This window comes from Sapajus apella, unplaced genomic scaffold (assembly GCF_009761245.1).
Source record: "Sapajus apella isolate SASKATOON/1434 unplaced genomic scaffold, GSC_monkey_1.0 scaffold19, whole genome shotgun sequence".
In the NCBI taxonomy this organism is placed as follows: domain Eukaryota; kingdom Metazoa; phylum Chordata; class Mammalia; order Primates; family Cebidae; genus Sapajus; species Sapajus apella.
Window position 1 is genome coordinate 14,977,745 of NW_022436959.1, and position 22,437 is coordinate 15,000,181.

At 37.1% G+C, this 22,437-nt stretch overlaps 1 protein-coding gene across 2 annotated transcripts in view; it reads left to right on the forward strand.

Moving 5' to 3' along the window:
* Nucleotides 1-22,437, forward strand: part of RAPGEF5 (Rap guanine nucleotide exchange factor 5) — a 249,102-nt gene that overhangs the window by 180,552 nt on the left and 46,113 nt on the right. For both annotated transcript variants that reach the window (XM_032287013.1, XM_032287012.1), the window contains exon 12: nucleotides 19,612-19,690. In XM_032287013.1, the coding sequence (XP_032142904.1) occupies nucleotides 19,612-19,690 (79 nt within the window). The remainder of the gene's footprint in view (nucleotides 1-19,611; nucleotides 19,691-22,437) is intronic.

The following is a 22,437-nucleotide window of genomic DNA, read 5'->3' on the forward strand; positions in this document are numbered from 1 at the left end:
GAGTGGCCATACCTGCTGATGATTTAAGTGTGTTTTTATAGAACCTTGTCCAATGGGAAACTTTTTAAGTTCCTTTGAGAAATTATGCCATAACATTTCTAAAGAATAGCTTTGATTTATCACCTTACTGCTAAATTCCATTTGCAGAGTTTTATTACCAAACCATTTTGGGATATTCAGAAATAGTGTTGCAGGAGAAAAGCAGCAGTTTTCCCCCAGTGATGAAATATACTACATCATATCTCTTCTACTGGCCATTTCCCTTCACTTCCTTAACTTTCAGCTTTATACGCTGCTTCTATAAAAAAATATAACAGTGCATTTCTAGTTATTCAGTTTGTGTATGCACCTGAATGAATCTCTTAGAAAATTTTGGTTCCTTTATTTATTTAATTCCTTTAAACATCTTAGACTTCCAACTGCATAGGCACTGTTCTAAATGCCAGGTATACAAAATAGACAAGCTCCTTACCCTCCTGAAGGCTTATATTCTATTGGAGGGAATCAGACAATAAACAAAATAAGTAGGAAAATATTGTATATTAGATGATGGGTTTCTAAATAACCAGTATCATTCCAGGCACTAATTTGGGATAACTATATCCATGTCTTTAAAAATAAAAAAACTGGAGGATAGTTTAATGTATTTAAAGTATTTTAAGAATTAACATGAAACTTCTCTTCAAATGTAATGAAGTTCAGAATCAAAAGAAATAGACTTAATTAAAAATTTTAAAATAACATAAAAGAAATTTGAAGTATGAATAGGTATCCCCAGATGGTAAATAACTACTGTTGGAACCCACAGAATCTGCATTTGTGGAAATGTTTGGTTAGGATATCAGCTTTCCACCATCTTAAACTGTGAAAATCTCTTTATCCAAGGCAAATAACTGGACAGGGCTGCTACTTAGTCTTTTTCAGCTTTATGAAACTGTCGCTTTAAAATCTTAGTAGATTGAGCACTTTGAGAGGCCAAGGCCGGCAGATCAGTTGAGGTCGGGAGTTCGAGACTAGACTGGCCAACGTGGTAAAGCCCGGCCTCTACTGAAAATACAAAAAGCCAGGAGTGGTGGTGCTGAGGCATAAGAATTGCTTGAACCTGGGAGGGGGAGGTTTCAGTGAGCTGAGATTGCACCACTGCAGTCCAGCCTGGATGACGGAGTGAGACTCTGTCTCAAAAAAAAGATTAATTTGTTTGCATACATGCTAATAAAAAAAAAATCAGTGAAAGACTGAATTCATTAGCACAAACTCCAGCTGCCCTGGGTGTGCCTCAGATGCAGATGAAGAGTACCACTGTTTGGTAAGGGCTTGTTTTTCTAGATAAAGCAAAGACTTGAAACAGCTACCCACAGTGACAGTAAAAATCTCCAGAATGCTGTCAAGAGAGAAAAAGTGCTCAAATTAGATTATGATTTCGGTTATGCTTTATAATGCGTGTGCTGTGGCTTTTGTTTTGTTTTGGTTTGGATTTTGGTAGTTCCTCCTCGAGCTTCTCTCCTAATTACTAATATGGAGAATGTAATGAACTGTATTTGTTGACCATAATTGAAGCATCGGAAGGCTTTGTAAATTAATGCTGACAAAGTGATGAGATAATTAGAATTGTGTAGAAATTTTCTCAGTTGTTTCACTTACAAAAACAGAGGCTTTAGGCCACATGACATTTGAGGCCCTTTCTAGCTATGAGAACCAGGTTCCGGTAAAGGTTTGAATAAATAAATTTGTGTCTGGAATAATCTTTCCAGGCACAAATTTATTTATTCAAACCTTGTCCTATTAGATGGATCCTTATGCAAGATAATTATCCCCATTTAATAGATATAGAAGCCAAGGCAGAAGTTAATTCAGTTGCTTCAGTGATTGGGTGACCATTTGAATCGGAAAATAAGCCGAAATATATTCCGAGTTTTATGTCAAAGATTATTTTTGTTAAAGACTGGAATCATGGATGAAAGGCATAATTGAAGTAAAAATCTAACTTTCAACTCAAGCTGTAAGCCCCAAATCAGGTGCTTCAGCACCCACTTGAGTGTTCTAATCTCCAGCACAAAGACCTGCTTCTTGGCATCCAGTTGTGAGCAGGATGGCTCCTGGGTAAGCTAACTACTTCAAAAATCGAGAGAGAGAGAAAGAGAAAGAGAGAGAGAGAGAGAGATATATCCTAGTTCCAGCTGACGCTATCAGACTACTCACATGAGAAGTGATTAAAAATTAAATTTTGACTGTGGATTTCATTTGAGGTGCTCATCTTCTGGGTTAATCTATTCTCACCACCTTTGAACATGCAATATTATGTATGATAACAAGGGAATTGATGCTTTTACACTGCCAGTAGATTGTGGGTTAATTAATACCCTTGTTGTTAATGAAGCAAGGTGAAGTGAAGGGAGACCCAGCTGAAGCATAAGATCATTAACATACACTGATTAATAATGGAAATGTGGAAGTTTTCATTAAAACACAACCAGTGGGCAAAGAAAAATGTTTAATGGATAAGGATATATTTAATAGAAGTATAGCATACTTTCAGGGACACAACCGCGATTTAGAATGATAATGGATCATTGGAATGCATTTTTTAATTGCATCATTTTCATGTTTATACCACGTTTGAGCTACAGTTTATAATCTGAATTTTAATTTTACAAACAATTTCAGCATGAAAGGTTATGCAAATGATACAGTTTTCCAAATGAAATTAAAGTATTCAGAAAAACGTTCAGCAGTTTATTCAATAATTACCTAATATTTGTAGTGAACTATGTGGAGAGATGAACGCTTTCATTAAACTTTTAATTTTATGATTTGCTTTCATTTTCCACCCTTGTTTATTCCATGTCCGCTGTTAGAATTTACTACAATAAAAGCATAGGACTGTATGTGTGTATTTATTTATAAAGTAGAAAATGAGACATGGGGTAACTAAACTTGTAATATTTAATTAAAGGGAAGCTACAGTTGGCTTCATGGATCTGGCTTTTGCCACAGAAAGTTGACCATTTTACAGTAGACTTTGTAAAGAAAAAGTTTCAGGGGAAGTCTAGAGCATGCTGGAAACAAACCAAAATATTATAGGGTTCTAGGAAATTAATTTCAAGAGGATCTGAAGATCGGAAATGGAAAGTGGAATATATGAGGGGGAAAGAATGACCTTAGAAATTAGATCCCTAGCTTCCAGACTATGAGAACTGTGGCAAACTTGGGCATCTTAACAAGACTTTATGGACTTTCTTTTTTAAATACTTTGAAGGAAAATGTCAACCACTTTCTGATAGATTAGAGTGGAGGTTTTGTCCTAGAAGCTGAAGGTGAGATAATCTGGAGGTTTCCTGCACACTGTGTTCTGTCACAGTGACATATGTATGTGACTGTTTGTTTCCTCAAAGTCAATTTCAGTGCTGACCTCAGCCCCTGAACCCCAGTTTTCCTGTGTAAACTGCAGCTAGCATGGAAGATGGAGAAATCAGTGGACTTTCTCCTTTATTCATATTTGCATATTTTATTTTATTTTTATTCTTTATTTACGGTTATTTACTTCACCTGAAATACTTTAACCTCTACCTCAAATGCCCAACTTGATACTCACCTTTTTAGCTAGACTTCTATGGAGAACTTAAGTTCTTTCTTTGGAGTTAAGTAAATTTCTAAGTTTCTAGAATAACTGGAGGATAAATTATTACAAGTAATAAAATATCCTGCTCTACTGAGAGTTGCCATAAGTATGTACACTAATTGTCAAGTTTCAGAGAATCAAAATATATAAAATTACAATCTGCTTTCAAATATAAAATCTTTTTTTTTTTTTTTTTTTTTTTTGAGACAAAGTATCGCTCCATTGCCCAGTCCTGGAGTGCAGTGATGCCATCTTGGCTCACTGCACCCTCAAGAGATTCTCCTACCTCAGCCTCCCAAGTAATCTGGGACTAGAGGCGTGTGCCAGCACAGCCAACTAATTTTTGTATTTTTAGTAGAGACAGGGTTTCACTATGTTGGCCAGACTGGTCTCAAGCTCCTGATCTCAGGTGATCCAGCTACCTCAGCCTCCCAAAGTGCTGGAATTACAGGCATGAGCCACCGTGCCTGGCCTCAAATATAAAATCTAATGGCAAACTATGAGTCCTTGGTTTTATTGTTATGTAGATATTGGCTTACATCTATATAATCTCTTTAACATAGGATGAAGGCTGCTTTTGAAACACACATCCTCAATTTAACTTGTGTTTTCTCATAAAAATAAATTTGAGACAGATAACACCTTGTTTAATATTATCTTTATATCCTGTCTCCCTAATAGGTACCCTTTAAGGAATAAGGCTACATATATTACTTTTCTATTTGCATTTCTTTGGAAAAATGATTTCTTCAGCACTGTTTCCCAGTTCAGTTAGTGCTAACTGGGGTTTTAGTTTATTTGAAAGGAAAATTCTGTTCTAAAACCTTTAACATTTTTTAAATTGCCATATTTTCTCAATTTTGTGTCTGTTGGCATATTTAATATTGTGCTTTGGTAGAAACACATGTGGTTTTGTTAGTGTCTGGCTATATTTCCAGGTACTTGTTTAAATGTGTGATTTAACTGGGGCATTTCTGGAGCAGCAAACTGAAAGGGAACAAGAGATGCTGAAATTCATGGAGACAAGATATTGTGTCAGTTGTGGGTTTGACAACCTAGTAATTTAAGCAAAATGATAGTTTCACTCTAATATCGGCAGCTGAAATTACTTGAAACTGTGTTTAAGGCAATGTCAATGGTTGAAAAACCTCTGTCTTTCTTTTTCTGTGTTTCTCTCTCTCAGAGATCTTGTGTCATCTCCCCAGACAGTTGTTGATTTAAAGTGAGATCATCAGATGTCCTTGTCTGAATTTTAAAATGTTTATGACATCTTCCTCAAGTAAAATTTAGCATCCTATCAGAAAATGGGGGAACAAAGTGGTTTTTTTTGTGTAAGAGTGTGTACTTGAGATAGTCACATAAAGTATGAGGAAGGAATGTTAGTGGATGGCAATTTGTTGATTACAATCACTGCATGTTAATGTCTCACAGCATGTTTCAATCAATTATTGCTTCATTGAAAGGGAGTAATGTCATGGAATTGCTCTAACTGACAAGCCCGTGTCTAAAAGAAGTATTCTTTGTGGGTGAGAACGTTTGCCTTTAACCTACCTATAATGGAGCTTCTCTTCATTTTTCCTATCAGCCTTTCAGCACTGTAACCTTCCCCTCCCATTTCCCATTATCCTCATTTTCTGCCTCAGGCTTTCATACTCTACAATTGAAACCTTTTTTCTCCATTCAGTTTGCAGCTTTTTTGCCTTGTACTTAACTGTGCTACGTGGCTGGCAGTCCTTCCCTCGAATCTAGAAAATAAATATGAAATTAGAATTGTTAAATACAAATGAACAGAAACCATCAGAAACTAAACACCACCACCAAAAATCCCAGAACATCTTGTCATAATCTAAATAGTGACAGAAAATAATGTTCAGAGCAATTTTGTAGCCTTTTCTGCTTCAGACTTGGCGTCCTTGTCTAACATTTAGGATATTTGCTGAACCTTCTAACTTTGAAATATTTTAATCCTTTAAATGAGCGTCATTGAGTGTGAACATGAAAAGTACAATTTAAAATTGTCTATTGCATACCTGGCTGGATATTCCTACCTAAATTCTCAGTGTAAAAACGAATATAGTTTTGATGAATAGGTATATATAAGAGCTTCTGCTATTTTCCTTCTTATTATATCCCTTTCAATCTTCTTCACCTGTTATGAAGAAGAATTTATGTAGTACTGACAGCAAGTTAGCTTTTTTCCCCTGAGTTTTTTTTTGAGTCTTGCTTGATATTACATATTTTCTTTTGTGTAGCAGCTTACAGATTTTAAACCTACTGTCATATCATGTGTTTTATTAAGAAAAAAAAAAGAGCAGAGCGATCTTTTCATCCTAATTTTGGATTACTCCTCAGAGTTGGATATATCAAATGTGACCTTTGATGTCTTGGTTCAGTTTGATCTGAATTTGAAGGCATTGCAAGCCATTTTTATTTACTGATGGCTTCTGTAGAACAATTTTAGTGAACTCAAGTTCTGCTAATGCTGATTGGCATAGTGTGCATGTCTCAGAATTATTATGACAATTTGCACTATTTGACAGTTTCCCAGGGAGGGTGTTTGTTCTTTCAAACAAACCAACCAACAAACATTCAAGGCAGTGTGTCTTCATTAGCACATTCTAGAAATCCACAGTAGTGACATCAGGATGAATTCACAGTACTCAACACTCCTTAAATGTACCTTTCCTACTTTTAGTAATTGAGAAAATTGAGAACCAGATCATACTGCCAATCATATATTTGAGCTTCTGAAAATTTTCAGTGTATATGTATTATATGCTCAGGGAAAAAAAACAAGTTGGATTCCCAAAGAAGGAACAAATGGCATGCAATTTTATAAATAGAAGCTTATGTTAGTTTGTTTTGATATTGTAGGCCTAATGTCTTAATTATATGTTTGTTTCTTCAAAGAAATACAGACATACTGTGATTTAAAGCATTGTATAGTTGTCACCAGAAAGGGGTCCTAATTCAGACCCGAAGAGAGGGTCCTTGTATCTTGTGTAAGAAGTAATTCAAGGCAAATCCATAGAGTAAAGTGAAAGCAAGTTTATTAGAGAAGTAAAGAAACAAAAGAATGGCTACTCCACAGGCAGAGCAGCAGCTTGAGCTGCTGGACTAAGGATTCTTATAGTTATTTCTATATGCTAAGGTAGGTTATTCATAAGTTTTTCTGGGACTCAAAGTTCTTTCCTTTTTTAGAATATATATGATAACTTCCTGATGTTGCCGTGGCATTTGTAAATTGTCATGGTGCTGGTGGGAGTGTCTTTTAGCATGCTCTTGTATTATAATTAGCATTATAATGAACAGTGAGAACGACCAGAGGTCACTTTCATCACCATCTTGGTTTTGGTGGGATTTGGCTGGCTTCTTTACCACATATTGTTTTACCAGCGAGATCTTTGTGACCTGTACCTTGTGCATACCTCCTATCTCATTCTGTGATTTAGGATGCTTAACCTTCTGGAAATGCAAACCAGTAGGTATCATCCTTATTTTACCCAGTCCCTAATCAAAATGGAGTCACTCTGGCTTAAATGCCTCTGACATAATCATTTTTTTAAAAGCCTATAAAGTGGTTTGGATCATCTCTTAAATCCTCCTCAACAAGTGAATATTTAGAATAATCTTATGTATGCTTAGCATGCAAGGTTTGCTTAGCTATAAGTACTTTTCTTATGTCTGATTTGAGCTGTTGATTTTGTGTTTGAGAATTATACATCATTCACTCTCATATTCTTCCTAGTCATTGTTAGAAACATTTTTCATATAAGAAATTAAACATGAACTAAGAAATATTCCATATATTATGGCTTGGAAGAAGGATTATTTAAGCAATGCCACAAATTAAATTTGTGCTTATAAGAATAGATTTTAGTATCTAATTGTATATAATATTCTATTATTGTGACATAATCAGATATACCTATTTGGTCTCTGCCACTGGTACAGAGCTCTTAAAACCATGGAATTTCATGAGTGATAGAGGTGATAGGAGCATCTTTTGTTTTAGCATTTGGTTTTAATCCCTCTTTTTTTTTTTTTTTTTTTTTTTTTTTTTTTTTTAAATCACAAGAGCTTCTAAGACCTTTGGAATCTCTAGAGTGATACAAGAATCTTTTTGTATGCTAATATGATGACTGGTGGCTGGGGTCCTTAGAAAGGTTCAGGATGACTAGAGAGGGATGGAACTCTCGGCCCCAACCCTCAACCTCTGGGGAGGGGTGGGGAGGGAGATGGAGATTGACTTAATCACCAGTGGTCCATGATTTAATCAATCATGCCTACCTAATGAAGCGTCTATAAAAACTCTAAACAGTGAGATTCAGAGAGCTTCTAGGTTGGTGAACACTTCCATGTGCCATAAAGATAGTGAACCCAAACTCCATGGAAACAGAGGCTTCTGTGTGCTCTGGACCTTTTTAGACCTCATGCTCTGTAACTGCTCTTCACCTGACCATCTTTATATTCTTTATAATAAAACAGTAAGTGTAAGTAAATGTTTACCTGAGTTTAGTCAGCCCTTAACAGACTACAGAGGGTGGTTGTGAGAACCCTGATATACCAATATTCATTGGTCGGAAGTACAGGTGACAACCTGAAACACTCGTGATTGGCATCTGAAGTAGGGTGCAGTCTTCTGGGATGAAGCCCCTAGTGTGTGGGGTCTGTGCTATCTCCAGGTAGTTAGTGTCAGAATTGAATTATGAGAAACTCAGCTGATGTGTTGAGAGTAGAAAAACAGTTTTTTTCAATATCTATAATCTTTCATATAGAGAATTTATGTAGAAGGGAGGGAGGAATTATGATTTGGCCTTTTGTAAGCAACCTTTTTTTAGTTTTTGCCTTTACATTTAGATTTTTAAAAGTAGAAATATGTATAATTGGCCAATCTTGAAAGCATTAGGAATTTGTGGACCATTTAATCCTTCCATGTGATTGTCAGTTCTACCTTTTGAAAAGAAAATTGGCTGATCTCATATCTATTTGCTATGGCCAGGTGTCCTCTAGAAAATAAAAAACAAAATAAAATTTGAACAAAAATAAAGGAATTCCAGTATCTTGGAACTTAGATAGAAAACAACTTTATAGGGGCATCTTTGGTGATTTAAGACCAATAAAAGACCACCTTCTTGTGTCTATGACTCTACTCCCACTTCCAAGCCTGGAGAGTCTGTTAGTTTCCTATATTTTCTTTTCCCATGAACCAGATGGGTTGTTTGGGTCCACACCCTCATGAGAGCATAGTGTCATGAAAGAGCCAGTGCTGGGACTTAGGCCCTTCAGACATCATCTTGCTGAGGAGCCCTGCGTGGTTATTCACTTTACTTATCTCAGCCCCAGTGCTGTCATCTCAAAAAAGACAATGTGCAGCCTACCTTCTAGGGTGGATATGAGGAGTATAGGTCATGTAGGTAAAGCCCTTAGTGTTAACAGGTGAGGAATGTTGAATGATGGTTCGGCAGTTATCATTAGTACTGGCACACAGTTTGTGGTCAGTAAACGGTGGCTGTTGTATGTTCACCTAGAGAGGCCAATATCATTTTCCTCCCTTACTTTTTCTCCTTGCCCGTTGAAGCCACTATGGCTTCTTGGTGCATGGTAACAGATAGATATGGTTCAAAACAAATTTGGGGCTCCTTAGAAAATAAAGACAAAATAAAATTTGAGTATGAATAAAAGAACTTTAGCTTGCTGGCACTTAGATGGAAAACAGCTTGATAGGAGCATCTTAGATGACTCAAGGCCAGTGACATGTGCTGGGTAGGGGTTGCAGTGTGGAGGACTGCCCAGACATTCACAGGAGTGTGGTGTTCATCAGCCTGGGGTGATGCCTTATATGGTCGTTTAATTATCTCACCAATCACATTCCCAAACCCTGTGAATAACTTTCCATTCTCCATGGCAGAGGGCACAGTGCTTATCCCTTAGTCACAGAAGTTCAATAAATGGTTGCTGACCAAACCTTTCTCTGTGACCCAAAAACACGAGTCTTCTTTTCACCTGTGTGAGAAAGAAATCAGCTGTGCGTTATTAAAAACACTAATGACAGCTCTGTTACCAGAACACAGACATGTCTGCTGTTAGCCACTGGTTGATATATTTGTCCTAGCAGTATTTTTAAATACAGGCAATACATTAAATTTTCTTATGTTGAAAATTGTTGGTATGTGTAAGATCCTGTGCCAGATTATTTAGAAAGAGGCTTAATTGGTCAAGCACAGTGGCTCACACCTGTAATCCGAGCACTTCAGGAGGCAGAGGTGGGTGGATCATTTGAGGTTAGGAGATTCAGACCAGCCTCACCAACATACTAAAACCCCAACTCTGCTAAAAATAGAAAAAAAATAGCCAGGCATGATGGGAGGCACCTGTAGTCCCAGCTATTCAGAAGGCTGAGGTAGGAGAATTGTTTGAACCTGGGAGGTGGAGGCTGCAGTGTGCAGAGATTGCGCCACTCCACTCCAGCCTGGGTGACAGAGCAAGACTCTGTCTCAAGGGGGGAAAAAAGCCTTAATTGTGTTTGCTTGTGTTTACTTTAAATTAGTTTGTAGAATAGCTTATCTTTAATATAATCTAGCTATCATGCCAGTTCTTAGCCTTAAAAGAGGCAGATAACTCTGTCTCATATTCCTAGAATTTCTTTTAAACAGATGACATGGTTTGGCTGTGTCCCTACCCAAATCTCATCTTGAATTGTTGCTCCCATAATTCCTACATGTCATGGGAGGGACCCAGTGGGAGGTAACTGAATCATAGGGCAAGTCTTTCTCCTGCTGTTCTCATGATAATGAATAAGTCTCATGAGATCTGATTGTTTTATAAAGGGGAGTTCCCCTGCACACACTCTTGCCTGCCACCATCTTAAGACTTGCCTTTGCTCTTCTTTCACCCTCTGCCATGATTGTGAGGCCTCCCGAGCCAAGTGGAACTGGAGTACATTAAACCTCTTTTTTTTTTTATAGACTACCCAGTCTCTGATATGTCTTTATTAGCAGTATGAGAACATACTAATACACCAAAAAAAAAAAAAGTAAATAAAATGTTTTCTGAAATTTAGTGCTAATATTAACATTTGGCATGATGATGTATTTCAAGTTTTGAAAAAAGTTGATAATACAGATACTTTTGGTGCTTGAGAGGTAAAAATATTACACAGGTCCTAAGTTGATTCAGATTAATTTGCTTATAATAACCATATCTCAGGCTTCTAAGATATTATGTTTAAATTAATTTTTCTTTGTTTCCTGAAAGTTAAGAATGTTTAATTGACAATCATTTAGTAACACAGTTTGAATGTTTAGAACACGTGTGATGTTAATCAGACAACCATGCAGCAACTCTAAGAGGTCAATTATGTTGGACTGAGTGAATGTAAGAGCAGGATATTAATTTTTGTTGGTAGATGCTGGCAGATTGGTACTGAGGACTTCATGCCCATGACAACTCCCACATTATAATGTATAAAGTTAAATAAAATGATAATTGTATTGATCTTTGAGAAATTTTTCATCCCAGCTCCTTGTGAGAGCAACTGCTCTTTCTAAACAATGAGCTGTACAACTTTAAGAGGAGTCTTTTGGGAAAAAAGCAAAACAAAACAAAACAATGTGATATATGGTGTGAGCACTGATTATCAGAATATCCTTAGTTCCTTTTAACTACAGCATGTCCCCACCATTGATCAAGGGGCATCTCTCTAAGGTCATCAAACCAGGGATTGTCCACATAAAAATCGAGTGCCCTTTGAGTGGTAAGCCTGATGAAGCCACTTCAAGCAGCATATGACGCTCTCTCTTGTAATCCTTTTTTTTTTTTCTTGTTGGTTTATTACATTTGTGTGTCATTTGTTTGTTTGCAGAAAGGAAGCTATTGACTACATTCATTTCTCTTGATTCTATGTCTCTCCTTCTTCTCTTTCCCCTTCAATAACTCATCTTTCCCTTACCATCACCCACACTTGAATGTCCCACTCGCTTAGACCATTGCTTATTTTTCTGAGAAATCATGTTGGCCACAGCTATCCTCTTTAGGTACTGGCTACCACAGTCGTAAGTGTAACCCTCTTTGGCAAGCTCTGGTCTTTGATATTTTTTTCCCAGTAGCTTTCCTTAGAGTAACTTGGGGAACCCAAGATCAGCAAGTTTAAAAGGAAACTCACCTCCCTCCCCTTATCCTTCCCTTATCCAGTCTGACTTCCCGATGAAGGAAACTTAACTCGTATCTCTCTTGTCACTTCTGGTCTTGAAAACCTCCCGTCATTTCCCTTTTCCTGTGAAGTAAGCCCCAGGCTCCTTAGCGTAGCATTCAGAGATCCTTCAGGAATTGCCTCCAACCTACTTCTCTAGGTTTAGTTTTCAATTGTACTATGTGATCTCTTCTATTACTACTACACAACTGTGCTGTAGACCAAGACTTACCAACCTGCATGTCCACAGGCATAAAAGTGAGTGAGTAAAGCCTGCCAGAGCAGAAGGGTGATGAACTGGAACGTGCCCCCTGCATAAAGTAGGCAAGTTGGCTCTAAACATGGTTGTCACAGGAGATATGGGCCGGGCGTTGCCAAATCTTCTGACTTTCAGATTTTGTCAACTCACAGAAAGCATCTCTAGGGGCTAAACAAGACCTGCAGGTCACAAGACCATAGGTTTATGACTCAGCCGCAGACCCACCCACATCCATTGCTTTGCTCATATTTGCTTTTCCTTTTCCTCCTCCAATTCTTCTTGGAAACTTATAGTTCTCAATACTCAGTTTTTGTTGGCAGATTAGTAGCACTTGGAGAATTGGGACAAGATTGAAATAATTTTATTTTATAAAATTGTAGAATAGGTAGTATTTATTTAGAGTGCCTAGGGTATACCAGGCTCTCTGCCTTAGATATACTGACTTTTTTTAATCCTCTCTACAGCTCTGCTAGGCCTAGATATGATAGCCACTTTACAGGTGACTTAACTAGGGTCTAGAGAGATTAAGTACTATGCTTTAGGCTACGCCCTTAGATTTTCATCTCCATGATTCCATAGTATTCTTTGTACTGTTGTCTGAGCGTCCCACCATGTTTGTCAGACACATGCATACGCCGTGAATGGGGCTGCAATTGTGCCCAGACACAGAGCAGTTGATTGGGGCTGTAACAGCAGAAGCCATGAGGCGGCTCATTGCTCTTAGTCCCAGGGTGACCAGCACCCTTTCTCTGAGTGCCACAGCCTGGAGAAGGCAGACAAGCCTCCTGTTTTTTACTCTGTGCTCCTCCTAGTAACTTTTGTAAAAGGCAGTGTGTAGAATCAAGTGTAGCTAAGAATGGAATACCTGTTGTATTCAAATCATTCTTTCCCAAAGAAGGAGGGATGGGATTCTAAAACTGAATTTTGCAAGTTAAAATAAAAACAGATTTGATTATTTGAAGAGTGTCCCCGAGCCCTGTCTGTAGTAAGTTCCTGTCATTTAAAGGGGTGAGTTTTAAGATTTGATATATAAACAGCATATAATAAGTAAGCATTTTTTTCTGCCACAAATACCTAAAAATAAAGCTAGATCTCAAGATTTGGTTATGTTAGAATAGCTAAACAAAACTCTATGGTGAGATTGTAAGAATTGGCAGGAGTTAAGTGAATTTAAGAGCTGTAGTAAAGAGCTGCATTTGAGGTCATTAATATCACTTTCAGAAATGTAAGATACGTAGGGAAAGAAGCATTGCTTTTAGTGGCATAGCACTTTATGATTCCAACCTGAACATGAAAAAGTTTTTTATTTGTGCTTAATCAAATTACATGGTACATTTTGGCACTGCTTCTCAAAAAATAATGGCAAGTTGTAACATTCCAGGATCAGAAATGGGCCCTTTCATGTTCAAAGCTTTTCTTGGCTTCTTGAAATAAAGGTTAAGTGGAACATATTTTAGATTGCCTTAAATTCCATTGCATCTGAAGTAGAAATACAGGTGAAACAAAACTGCTAACAGTACTTCAGGGAATATGAGTTAATACAGAAATGTTAAATATTCACATCACCATACTTGGATTAAATGGTTACTATAGGCAGTTGCCTGTCAAAACTCTTTTAATTTGCTTTCTTGATAATTCACTTTAACAGATGAGTAGTTTCGTTATCGTAGTGCATTTTGCTTATGAGTATTGAAAAAATAACCAAGGTAGATTTCTATAATTTTTCCTACATAACAATATACTTCTAGTGAGTTTTAGGCTTCAGGATTTTGTTTTGGTTTTTTGTTTTTATGCTAAAAAATAACATTAAGCTTAGACCTTTTGATAACATTTAGATCCGTTTTTAAAATTTGATTACATTTATATAGCAGAACTCTGTAAAAAGGGTCTGTACCAAACCCCTTACTATTCTACCTTAACACAACTCTAAGATGCTCTAGGGGTACTTGTGTTTTGTAGAAATAAAATGGGAGTTTTTAGAGCCTCATATACTTAAAATGAGACTGAGAAAAATGTTTTAATTGGGGCATACAAGAGAAATACATTCAAATAAAATCAAATAAAAATAGATAATTATTTTTATAAGCCTTAAAAATTAAAATAGTAGGCTGGGCACAGTAGCTCATGCCTGTTATCCCAGAATTTTGGGAGGCCGAGGCGGGTGGATCACGTAAGGTCAGGAGTTCGAGACCAGGCTGGCCAGCATGGTGAAACCCTGTCTCTACTAAAAATACAAAAATTAGCTGGCTGTGGTGGTGTGTGCCTGTAATCCCAGCTACTCTGGAGGCTGAGCCAGGAGAAGCACTTGAACCGGGGAGGCAAAGGTTGCAGTGAGCCGAGATCATGCCACTGCACTCCAGCCTGGGTGACAGAGTGAGACTCCATCTCAAAATCAAACAAAAAAATTAAAATAGTATCAGATGACAGGGAAAAGTCCTATATGACATCAGTATAAGTATTACACACATGGATTTCAGAACCACTTCTATATATATTTTAAGTTTTATAATATTTAAAACTGTAGAAGTATTTACCTTCCAATTTCAATGATTATCAAGATGTTACTTTTTTACTTGCAAGGATGTTTCTTGTATTCAAAAAGCCACTACAGAAGTATTATTTTATTTTGGAGTGGGGAGGATAGTCCCAAAAATTTAGTGATGAGCCAAGAATTTGGGATTAGATTTAGTAATTGACTTAATGCATAGAATATCAAAGAAAATGACTGACACAGTGGCTCACGCCTGTAATCCTAGCACTTTGGGAGGCTGAGATGGGCAAATCACTTCAGGTCAGAAGTTCGAGACTAGCCTGGCCAACATGGTAAAACCCCATCTCTACTAAATACAAGAATTAACTGGGCGTGTTAGCGCAAACCTGTAATCCCAACTACTCAGCAGGCTGAGGCAGGGGAATCACTTGAACCCAGGAGGTGGAGGTTGTACTGAGCTGAGATCGCACCACTGTACTCCAGCCTAGGCAACAAGAGTGAAACTCCATCTCAAAAAAAGTACATATATATATAGCTCAAAAAAGTTTTCGTATATTAATATACGTATATTAATATGCCTAGGTATGCACAAAGTTAGAAATCAAAACGAATACATTTTTATTCAGAATGTTAGTGTATATGGCAACTATGAATTTGTTTAAATGAAAGTTAGTTTTATATATACAACCATGCTTTTTTGCCTGTTATTTTAAATTACTATTAATTAAGTACTATATAGTGTAATAGATAATTGTAGTGCTTTAATTTGGATTCCATTGGATTTGCTAGTCTTTCTAAGTGGCTGTTGTCAGCTAATAGTCTTCATGGGATCGTTCATATAACCATCATTGTTCTAAAAATATCTCTAAATACCAATGGGACAGCCTCTTTTTTGGACGTATGGTTATTGTAAAATGCACTTTTATTTGAATTGCATGATTTTGATTATAGTATTTGAATTCATACCACTCAATTACTTTCAGAATCTGTACAGCAAAAAAATTTTTAAATGCTGGAAAAGAATAAAGCTTTTTATATAGAAAAAATTTAGAATAATATGGTAGTTAAATAGAGAGATATTTGAGTTAGGAATATTGGGAATCTGTCCTGGTTGTTAGAATTTTTAACTATTTTCTTTATAGGAATTCAAATGGAGCTGTTTTTATATAGCCTCATTGTTTTTATTTTAATTAATATTTCTATGACAGAGAGATAATTAGATAAATGCTGTTGAATTTTAAATGTGATATTAGCTTAGAAGAAAATAAGCATTTCCGGGTCAAAGCCCTTAACAAAATATTGCCATATGTGAGCTGATTAATTGAACTGAATGCCAAATGGGTTTGCCACCATCCAACCACACTCTGATAGTCAGTTCATTATCTAAGGTTGTTTTGGAATGGAATGACTGGTTATGTCAAAGTTAATGGTTTAATGGTGTTCTTTTCAACCTCAGCTACTAATGGAGTAAATCTTGATTAGAGAATAGTTCTAACCTCATTAAATGCAGCTAAGTGTAAGAACATCCCAAAGAGTCTGAACCTGTATGTCACATCCAGCATTTTAAATGCTGACTTCCTCTCAATGCTGTCACCCAGTGGTTTCTGCATACTGGGGGCTCCTATCTGTAAAAGCCATTGAAAACCCTAAACTAGATTCAAAGCTACTCTGTTGGCTGAGCACGGTGGCTCACGCCTGTAATCCCAGCACTTTGGGAGGCCGAGGCAGGTGGATCACTTGAGGCCAGGAGTTTGAGACCAGCCTGTCCAATATGGAGAAACCCTGTCAAAATACAAAAATTAGCTGGACATGGTGGTGCATGCCATTAGTCCCAGCTACTTGGGAAGCTGAGGCACAAGAATCACTTGAACCCAGAAGGCAAAATTTTGCAGTAAACTGAGATTGCACCACTGCACTCCAGCCTGGGTGACAGTCTTGAAACAAACAAACAAAAACTACTCTGTTATCCTTCCTGCTTGTATCTAACATTGAGTGCAAAAAAGAATCAGCTTAATTTTTTTTTTTTTTGAGACAGAGTCTCGCTCTGTTGCCCAGGCTAGAGTGCAGTGGCATAATCTTGACTCACTGCAACCTCTGCCTCTTGGGTTCAAGCCATCCTCCCACCTCGGCCTCGGGGTAGCTGGGAAGATTCAGCTTAATTTTTTTTTTTTTTTAATACAGAGTCTCACTATGTTGCCCAGGCTAGAGTGCAGTGACATGATCTTGGCTCACTGCAACCTCCTCCTCCCAGGTTGAAGCCATCCTCCCACCTCAGCCTCCTGAGTAGCTGGGATTACAGGTGTGTACCACCACACCCGGCTATTTCTTTTTTTTTTTTTTTTCTATTTTATTAATAGTAGAGATGGGGTTTCACCATGTTGGCTAGGCTGGTCCCTAATTCTTGGCCTCAAGTGATCTACTCATCTCATCCTCTCAAAGTCCTGGGATTACAGTCATGAGCCACCATGCCTGACCATATTCAGCTTACTTTCTAATCAGACCAGAAAGGTTGAGGATTTCCATCAATCACATTTAACACCGAGAAATGTTATAACTTGTAAACATTACTCTTCAACAGAATCTCAGAGGGATAGTTTTCAAATTGTATTTCCAAAATATCCTAGGTTTCAGCTAATATGCAAGTGATTGATTTTAATTGAAACTATTTTATAAAACTGTAATGAAAGGAACACATATATTCCAAATTTCTCATTAGGATGACCAGTGATTAACTTGAGCTGCCAGGCTAAGTTGTTTGGAGACAGATTTTAAAGGAAACCTTTCCCTGCCTTGTTAATATATTTGAAACTTCCATAAACAGAGACTCTACTAGGGGGTCCCTGGCTCCTCTGCATACACAGGCTGTGCGTGTCCACCCATGTGACATTGTCGGATCAGGCACACCACCACAGCTTTTTTGTACTAGGCCTAATTTATGCTCAGCAAGGCCCAGGTTTATCTGTTTAGAAATTTGCTTTTGTCATAGAGTAATAGTAAGTTAGACTAGTGATTGCTAACGTATTGCAGTGTGATACAACAATGTAAGTTTAGACTTTTAAAAACATGTTTTAAATCAAATAAGAAAATGTGTCAAATTTATTATTTTGATATAGAAAGCTACAAGTTATAAATAATTATCTTTCAGAGAAATTCCATTAAACTCTTCATTAACACCGTTGGTTCATGTTAATTTTGTGCATCTTGCAATTAAAAACAAGCTTAAAAAAAAGCTGCCATTTGCAACCACTTACCTATGTGGATCAGGATTACCTTGATATTCTGCAACCAGAAAGAAATAAATGATGCCTTGCAGCTAATATAGAACTATAAATGTCATCACAACCTCTTGTATCAGAGTTTTGTGTTCATAAATATAACCTTGTTGTTGTGATTAACTTTTAAAGTAAATATTACTGGTTATTCCTAAAAATTCTGGAGATTTTCTTTTATCCAGCCTTCAATGTAGAGCTCTAGGGCTCTATACTGGGCAGTTATTTTTACTTACACATCATCATTATAAGCTGGAGATCATGGAGAGCATAAGCAGTATTGAGTGTATGTCTTGGTCAGCTCAGGCTGCTATAACAAATACCATAGCCTGGGTGGCTTAAACAACAGACATTTATTTCTCACAGCCTGGAGGCTGGGAAGTCCAAGATCAAGGTGCTAGCAGATTCAGTATCTGGTGAGGACCTGCTTCCTGGTTCATAGACCACAGTCTCTTTGCATCCTTGTGTGGCAAAGAGAGGAAACGAACTTTCTCAGGACTCTTAGAAAAATAGCGATGGCATTCAGGAGGGCTCCCCCCTCATGGCCTTATCTAATCCTAATTACCTCTCAAATACCCTGCTCCTAGTACCGTCACACTGGGGGTAAGGTTTCAACATATAAAGTGGCGGGGTAGGGATGTTGCAGAGGATATAAGCATTCAATCCATAACAACAGTACACAAGCTAATGACTCTAATAATTTATTACTGTTTTCTATAACTAAAAATGTGATGTCTAGAATGTAAAAGATGAAAATTAAATCATATAGTAAAATGAATTTTAAGTTAAGGGACTAGATAAAGACTATTATGGCAAAATCACTGCTTTGTATTATGCATATAATCTTTTGTGCCATATTGGAAATTACACTGAAGGTCAGAGTTTGCCTGTTTAGCAATTCCATATTGTATACAAACTAGACTCATCCAAGAATGCTCAAAGTACAAAGATGATAACGATGTAAACCATTCTGGTTGGTAGAAAAAAGAAATTAGAAAGAAGGAAAGAAGGCTGGGCGTGGTGGCTCACACCTGTAATCCAAGCACTTTGGAGGCCAAAGTGGGCGGATCACCTGAGGTCAGGAGTTCAAGAGCAGCCTGACCAACATGGTGAAACCCCATCTTAAAAATAAATAAATAAATAAAAAATGAAAGAAGTATGTTGTGTTACGTTGTACCTGCTTTCGAATTTTAACTGGACTCAGTTCTGTCTCTCTTCCAGACTAAGAAAATCACTCATCACTTTCCCAACTTCTTAAAAATGCATTTAAGAGATGAAGGTGAATGGCCTTGGAACCTGATATGTGTCTTCTGGATTTTATTATTCGTTGTTCTTGCCCTAGACTTAGTAAATGGCTTTGGAAAAACCTGAATTTATTAACACGTGAAGGCTTTATTCCCTGTAGGACTTGAGTGTACACCTCGGAAGTCTTGTAAAATTTATTTCTTAAAGCACATTATTTATGCATTGGTTTTCTATGGCATCTTTGGCCACAAATATAAATGAGGTTTCAAGAAAACAAGATGATAACAAAATTGTATGTTTAGAGAGCTCTGCAACAAAAATATCTTATTGCTTGAGGCATTCTAAACAAGGAGTTTTTCAAATCTTAATTTTAATAAATAATGTATTTGTGGCTAAAACTCTCCTAATCCCTCCCACAGCCATCAACATTTATCATATTTCTGCCATGCACATGGTTCTGGGGCCCGGATAAGCAGCTGCTTTTCTTATCCACCTCTTTGCTGACCTTGTATTTGGTTTTTTTTTTTCCCTTTGCAGAGACCCTCCTGGATGATTTCCTTCTCACGTACACAGTCTTCATGACAACTGATGACTTGTGCCAGGCTCTGTTAAGGCAATATCCTTCATTATCTTCAGGCTGCACTGTCCACTTCCTCTCAGACAGATGTCCCACATTAGGAATTAACTACTTTCCTTAATTTATTCCACAGTAGAGTGTGGATATGTTAAATATTAATGTAATGATATCCAAGGTAGAAGATGGAATGAGACAGACAGGGAAACTGGAAATGTGAACGGCTGTTTTCACATTCTATGTTGTGGGTATATTATACTGTTTATACTATGTTTGCTTCATATCTGTGCCTCATGATTGCTTAGAAATCTGGAGGTAAAACTGGCCTGCTGGGTTAACTCCACAGTCAAAAGGTTGTATGGATTGGCAAGGTCATGAAATAAATGTACTTAAAGGAGAATCAGTTAGTTAAGTGTCAAACCACTTGTGAAGGAAAATGTACATATGTGGTATCATGTTCCTGGCAAGTGTCCCAGGGGAGACAGGCCACTCCCCCACATGGGAAGTCGAACCTAGCCCCTAGAATGAACTGTCATCTTTTCACAGCCTTGTCCCTGCATGCTCTCTTAGAATGATGGATGTGATTAGAAGGTTAATGACCAGTTAAGGAAGCCTTATAATTTTATTCACTAACTAGAAGAGATGCAACATGAGATCATCAAAAGGCCACAAAACAAAGCCGTGTAAACTTACTGAAAATCTCCAAATGGTCTTCTTGTTTCACAGTATTTAATGTGTTCAGAAGCATTTAAGTAGGCTGTTAGCTGTACTGTTTTTATTAAATGAAACTGAAGATTCCACTCTAAACCACATGAAAATTTTAAGTAAAATGGAATGCTTTTTGTATACACTAAACTTCTTTTTTTTTTTTTTTTTTTTTTTTTTTTGAGACAGAGTTTCGCTCTTGTTACCCAGGCTGGAGTGCAATGGCGCGATCTCAGCTCACCGCAACCTCCGCCTCCTGGGTTCAGGCAATTCTCCTGCCTCAACCTCCTGAGTAGCTGGGATTACAGGCACGCATCACCATGCCCAGCTCATTTTTTGTAGTTTTAGTAGAGACGGGGTTTCACCGTGTTGACCAGGATGGTCTCGATCTCTTGACCTCGTGATCCACCTGCCTCGGCCTCCCAAAGCGCTGGGATTACAGGCGTGAGCCACCGCGCCCGGCTATACTAAACTTCTATTAAGACCTAATGATGGCTGGGTGAAATGGCTTACACCTCTAATTCTAGCACTTTGGGAGGCCAAGGTGGGAAGATTGCTTGGGCCCAGGAGTTCAAAACCAGCCTGGACAATATAGTGAGATCCCATCTCTATTGTGTGTGTGTGTGTGTGTACACACACACATTTATATACACATATATATACACACATACATATATATACACACACACATACATACATGCAAAAAACACTAGAATTGGCAGGTATGATGGCAGTTGGCCTTTGGTCCCAGCTACATGGGATGCTGAGGAAGGAGGATTACTTGAGCCCAGGAGGTTGAAGCTGCAGTGAGCTGAGATTGCATCACTCCTCTCCAGTTTAGATGACAGAGGGAGACTGTCTCCAAAAACAAACAAACAAAAGACCTAATGATAATGCTTATTTAACATTCTTTCTCTGTTAAATAATTATTACATGTCTCCCAACTTTACAGCATTTTTACACCTCAAAGAATACTTTAAAACTTCATAAAGTGCATAAAGTAACATCTCTCTTAAAAAGTATATAACTAGAAATGATGATTACATTTTAATCCTTTACTATATCCTATGACCAAACAAAGCTATAGTAGGTATTCTGATACTTTTTAGAACCAGTTCATAAAATTGATCTTGAAACATTGTTGGTTAGTTTTGAATTTGGAAAGTTTCCATAATATGTGCAGATTTCCTTCAAGCTTTCAAGTGGGGTGTTGCTAAGACATTTAGCAATAACTATAAGATTTTGAACATCTCGTTCTTCAAAAGTATTTTGGAAAAATATCTGTGAGCTAATTTCATGTACATGTTAATGCTAACATATTTCTAAAACAATTGCCATCCATTAAGTAATATAAAATGTATTTATAACAAATGAGATGCCTTCAAACTACATTTTTAAACTACGATCCTAATATTATTTGTGATTATCATTTAATAATTTAATGTCTTTTCAGTCTTTGACTAAGACATTATATATAAAAATTTAGTTCAGATTTTTATGAGCCTTTCTAATCAAAACCCATGAACTCTAAGAAGCCAGAAGCCTTTCTTTATGATTGTTTCTATAAATTTGAAGTCTGCCTTTTATGAAATAATACCACAAACAAAAAAGGGAATCTGTATTTAACCTGAGTTATTTTTATGCACATCTTAGTGAAGATGTGTTACATATTCCACTACAGCCAACTTCTGAAAAGTGGTCTAAATTACTTCTGTTTGTTTTTTCCAATGATTTTTAAAACATTATTTATAGATTAGAGCTATTCGTGCTGGGTTTAGATATTTTAGATAAGCATTTTTATTGTAATAGTATTTAATAGCTTTCACCTTTTATCATCATGAAAAGCATTAAGTTTATAGCTCTGGGCCCCCTAATATTCTGTGCATTACATAGAAGTTATAACTCTCACCACATGCCTTCTCACTATTCACATCAGCAGCTAAACTTATAAATCAGTGTAATCTAGCATAGACAAAATGTAAAAGAATGTCTGTATCCTAATTTTGGAAATCAGATTAATGCAAATGCAAATTTAACCAGTAAATATATTTTAAATATATTTCTTGCAGGGAGGAAAACAAGGT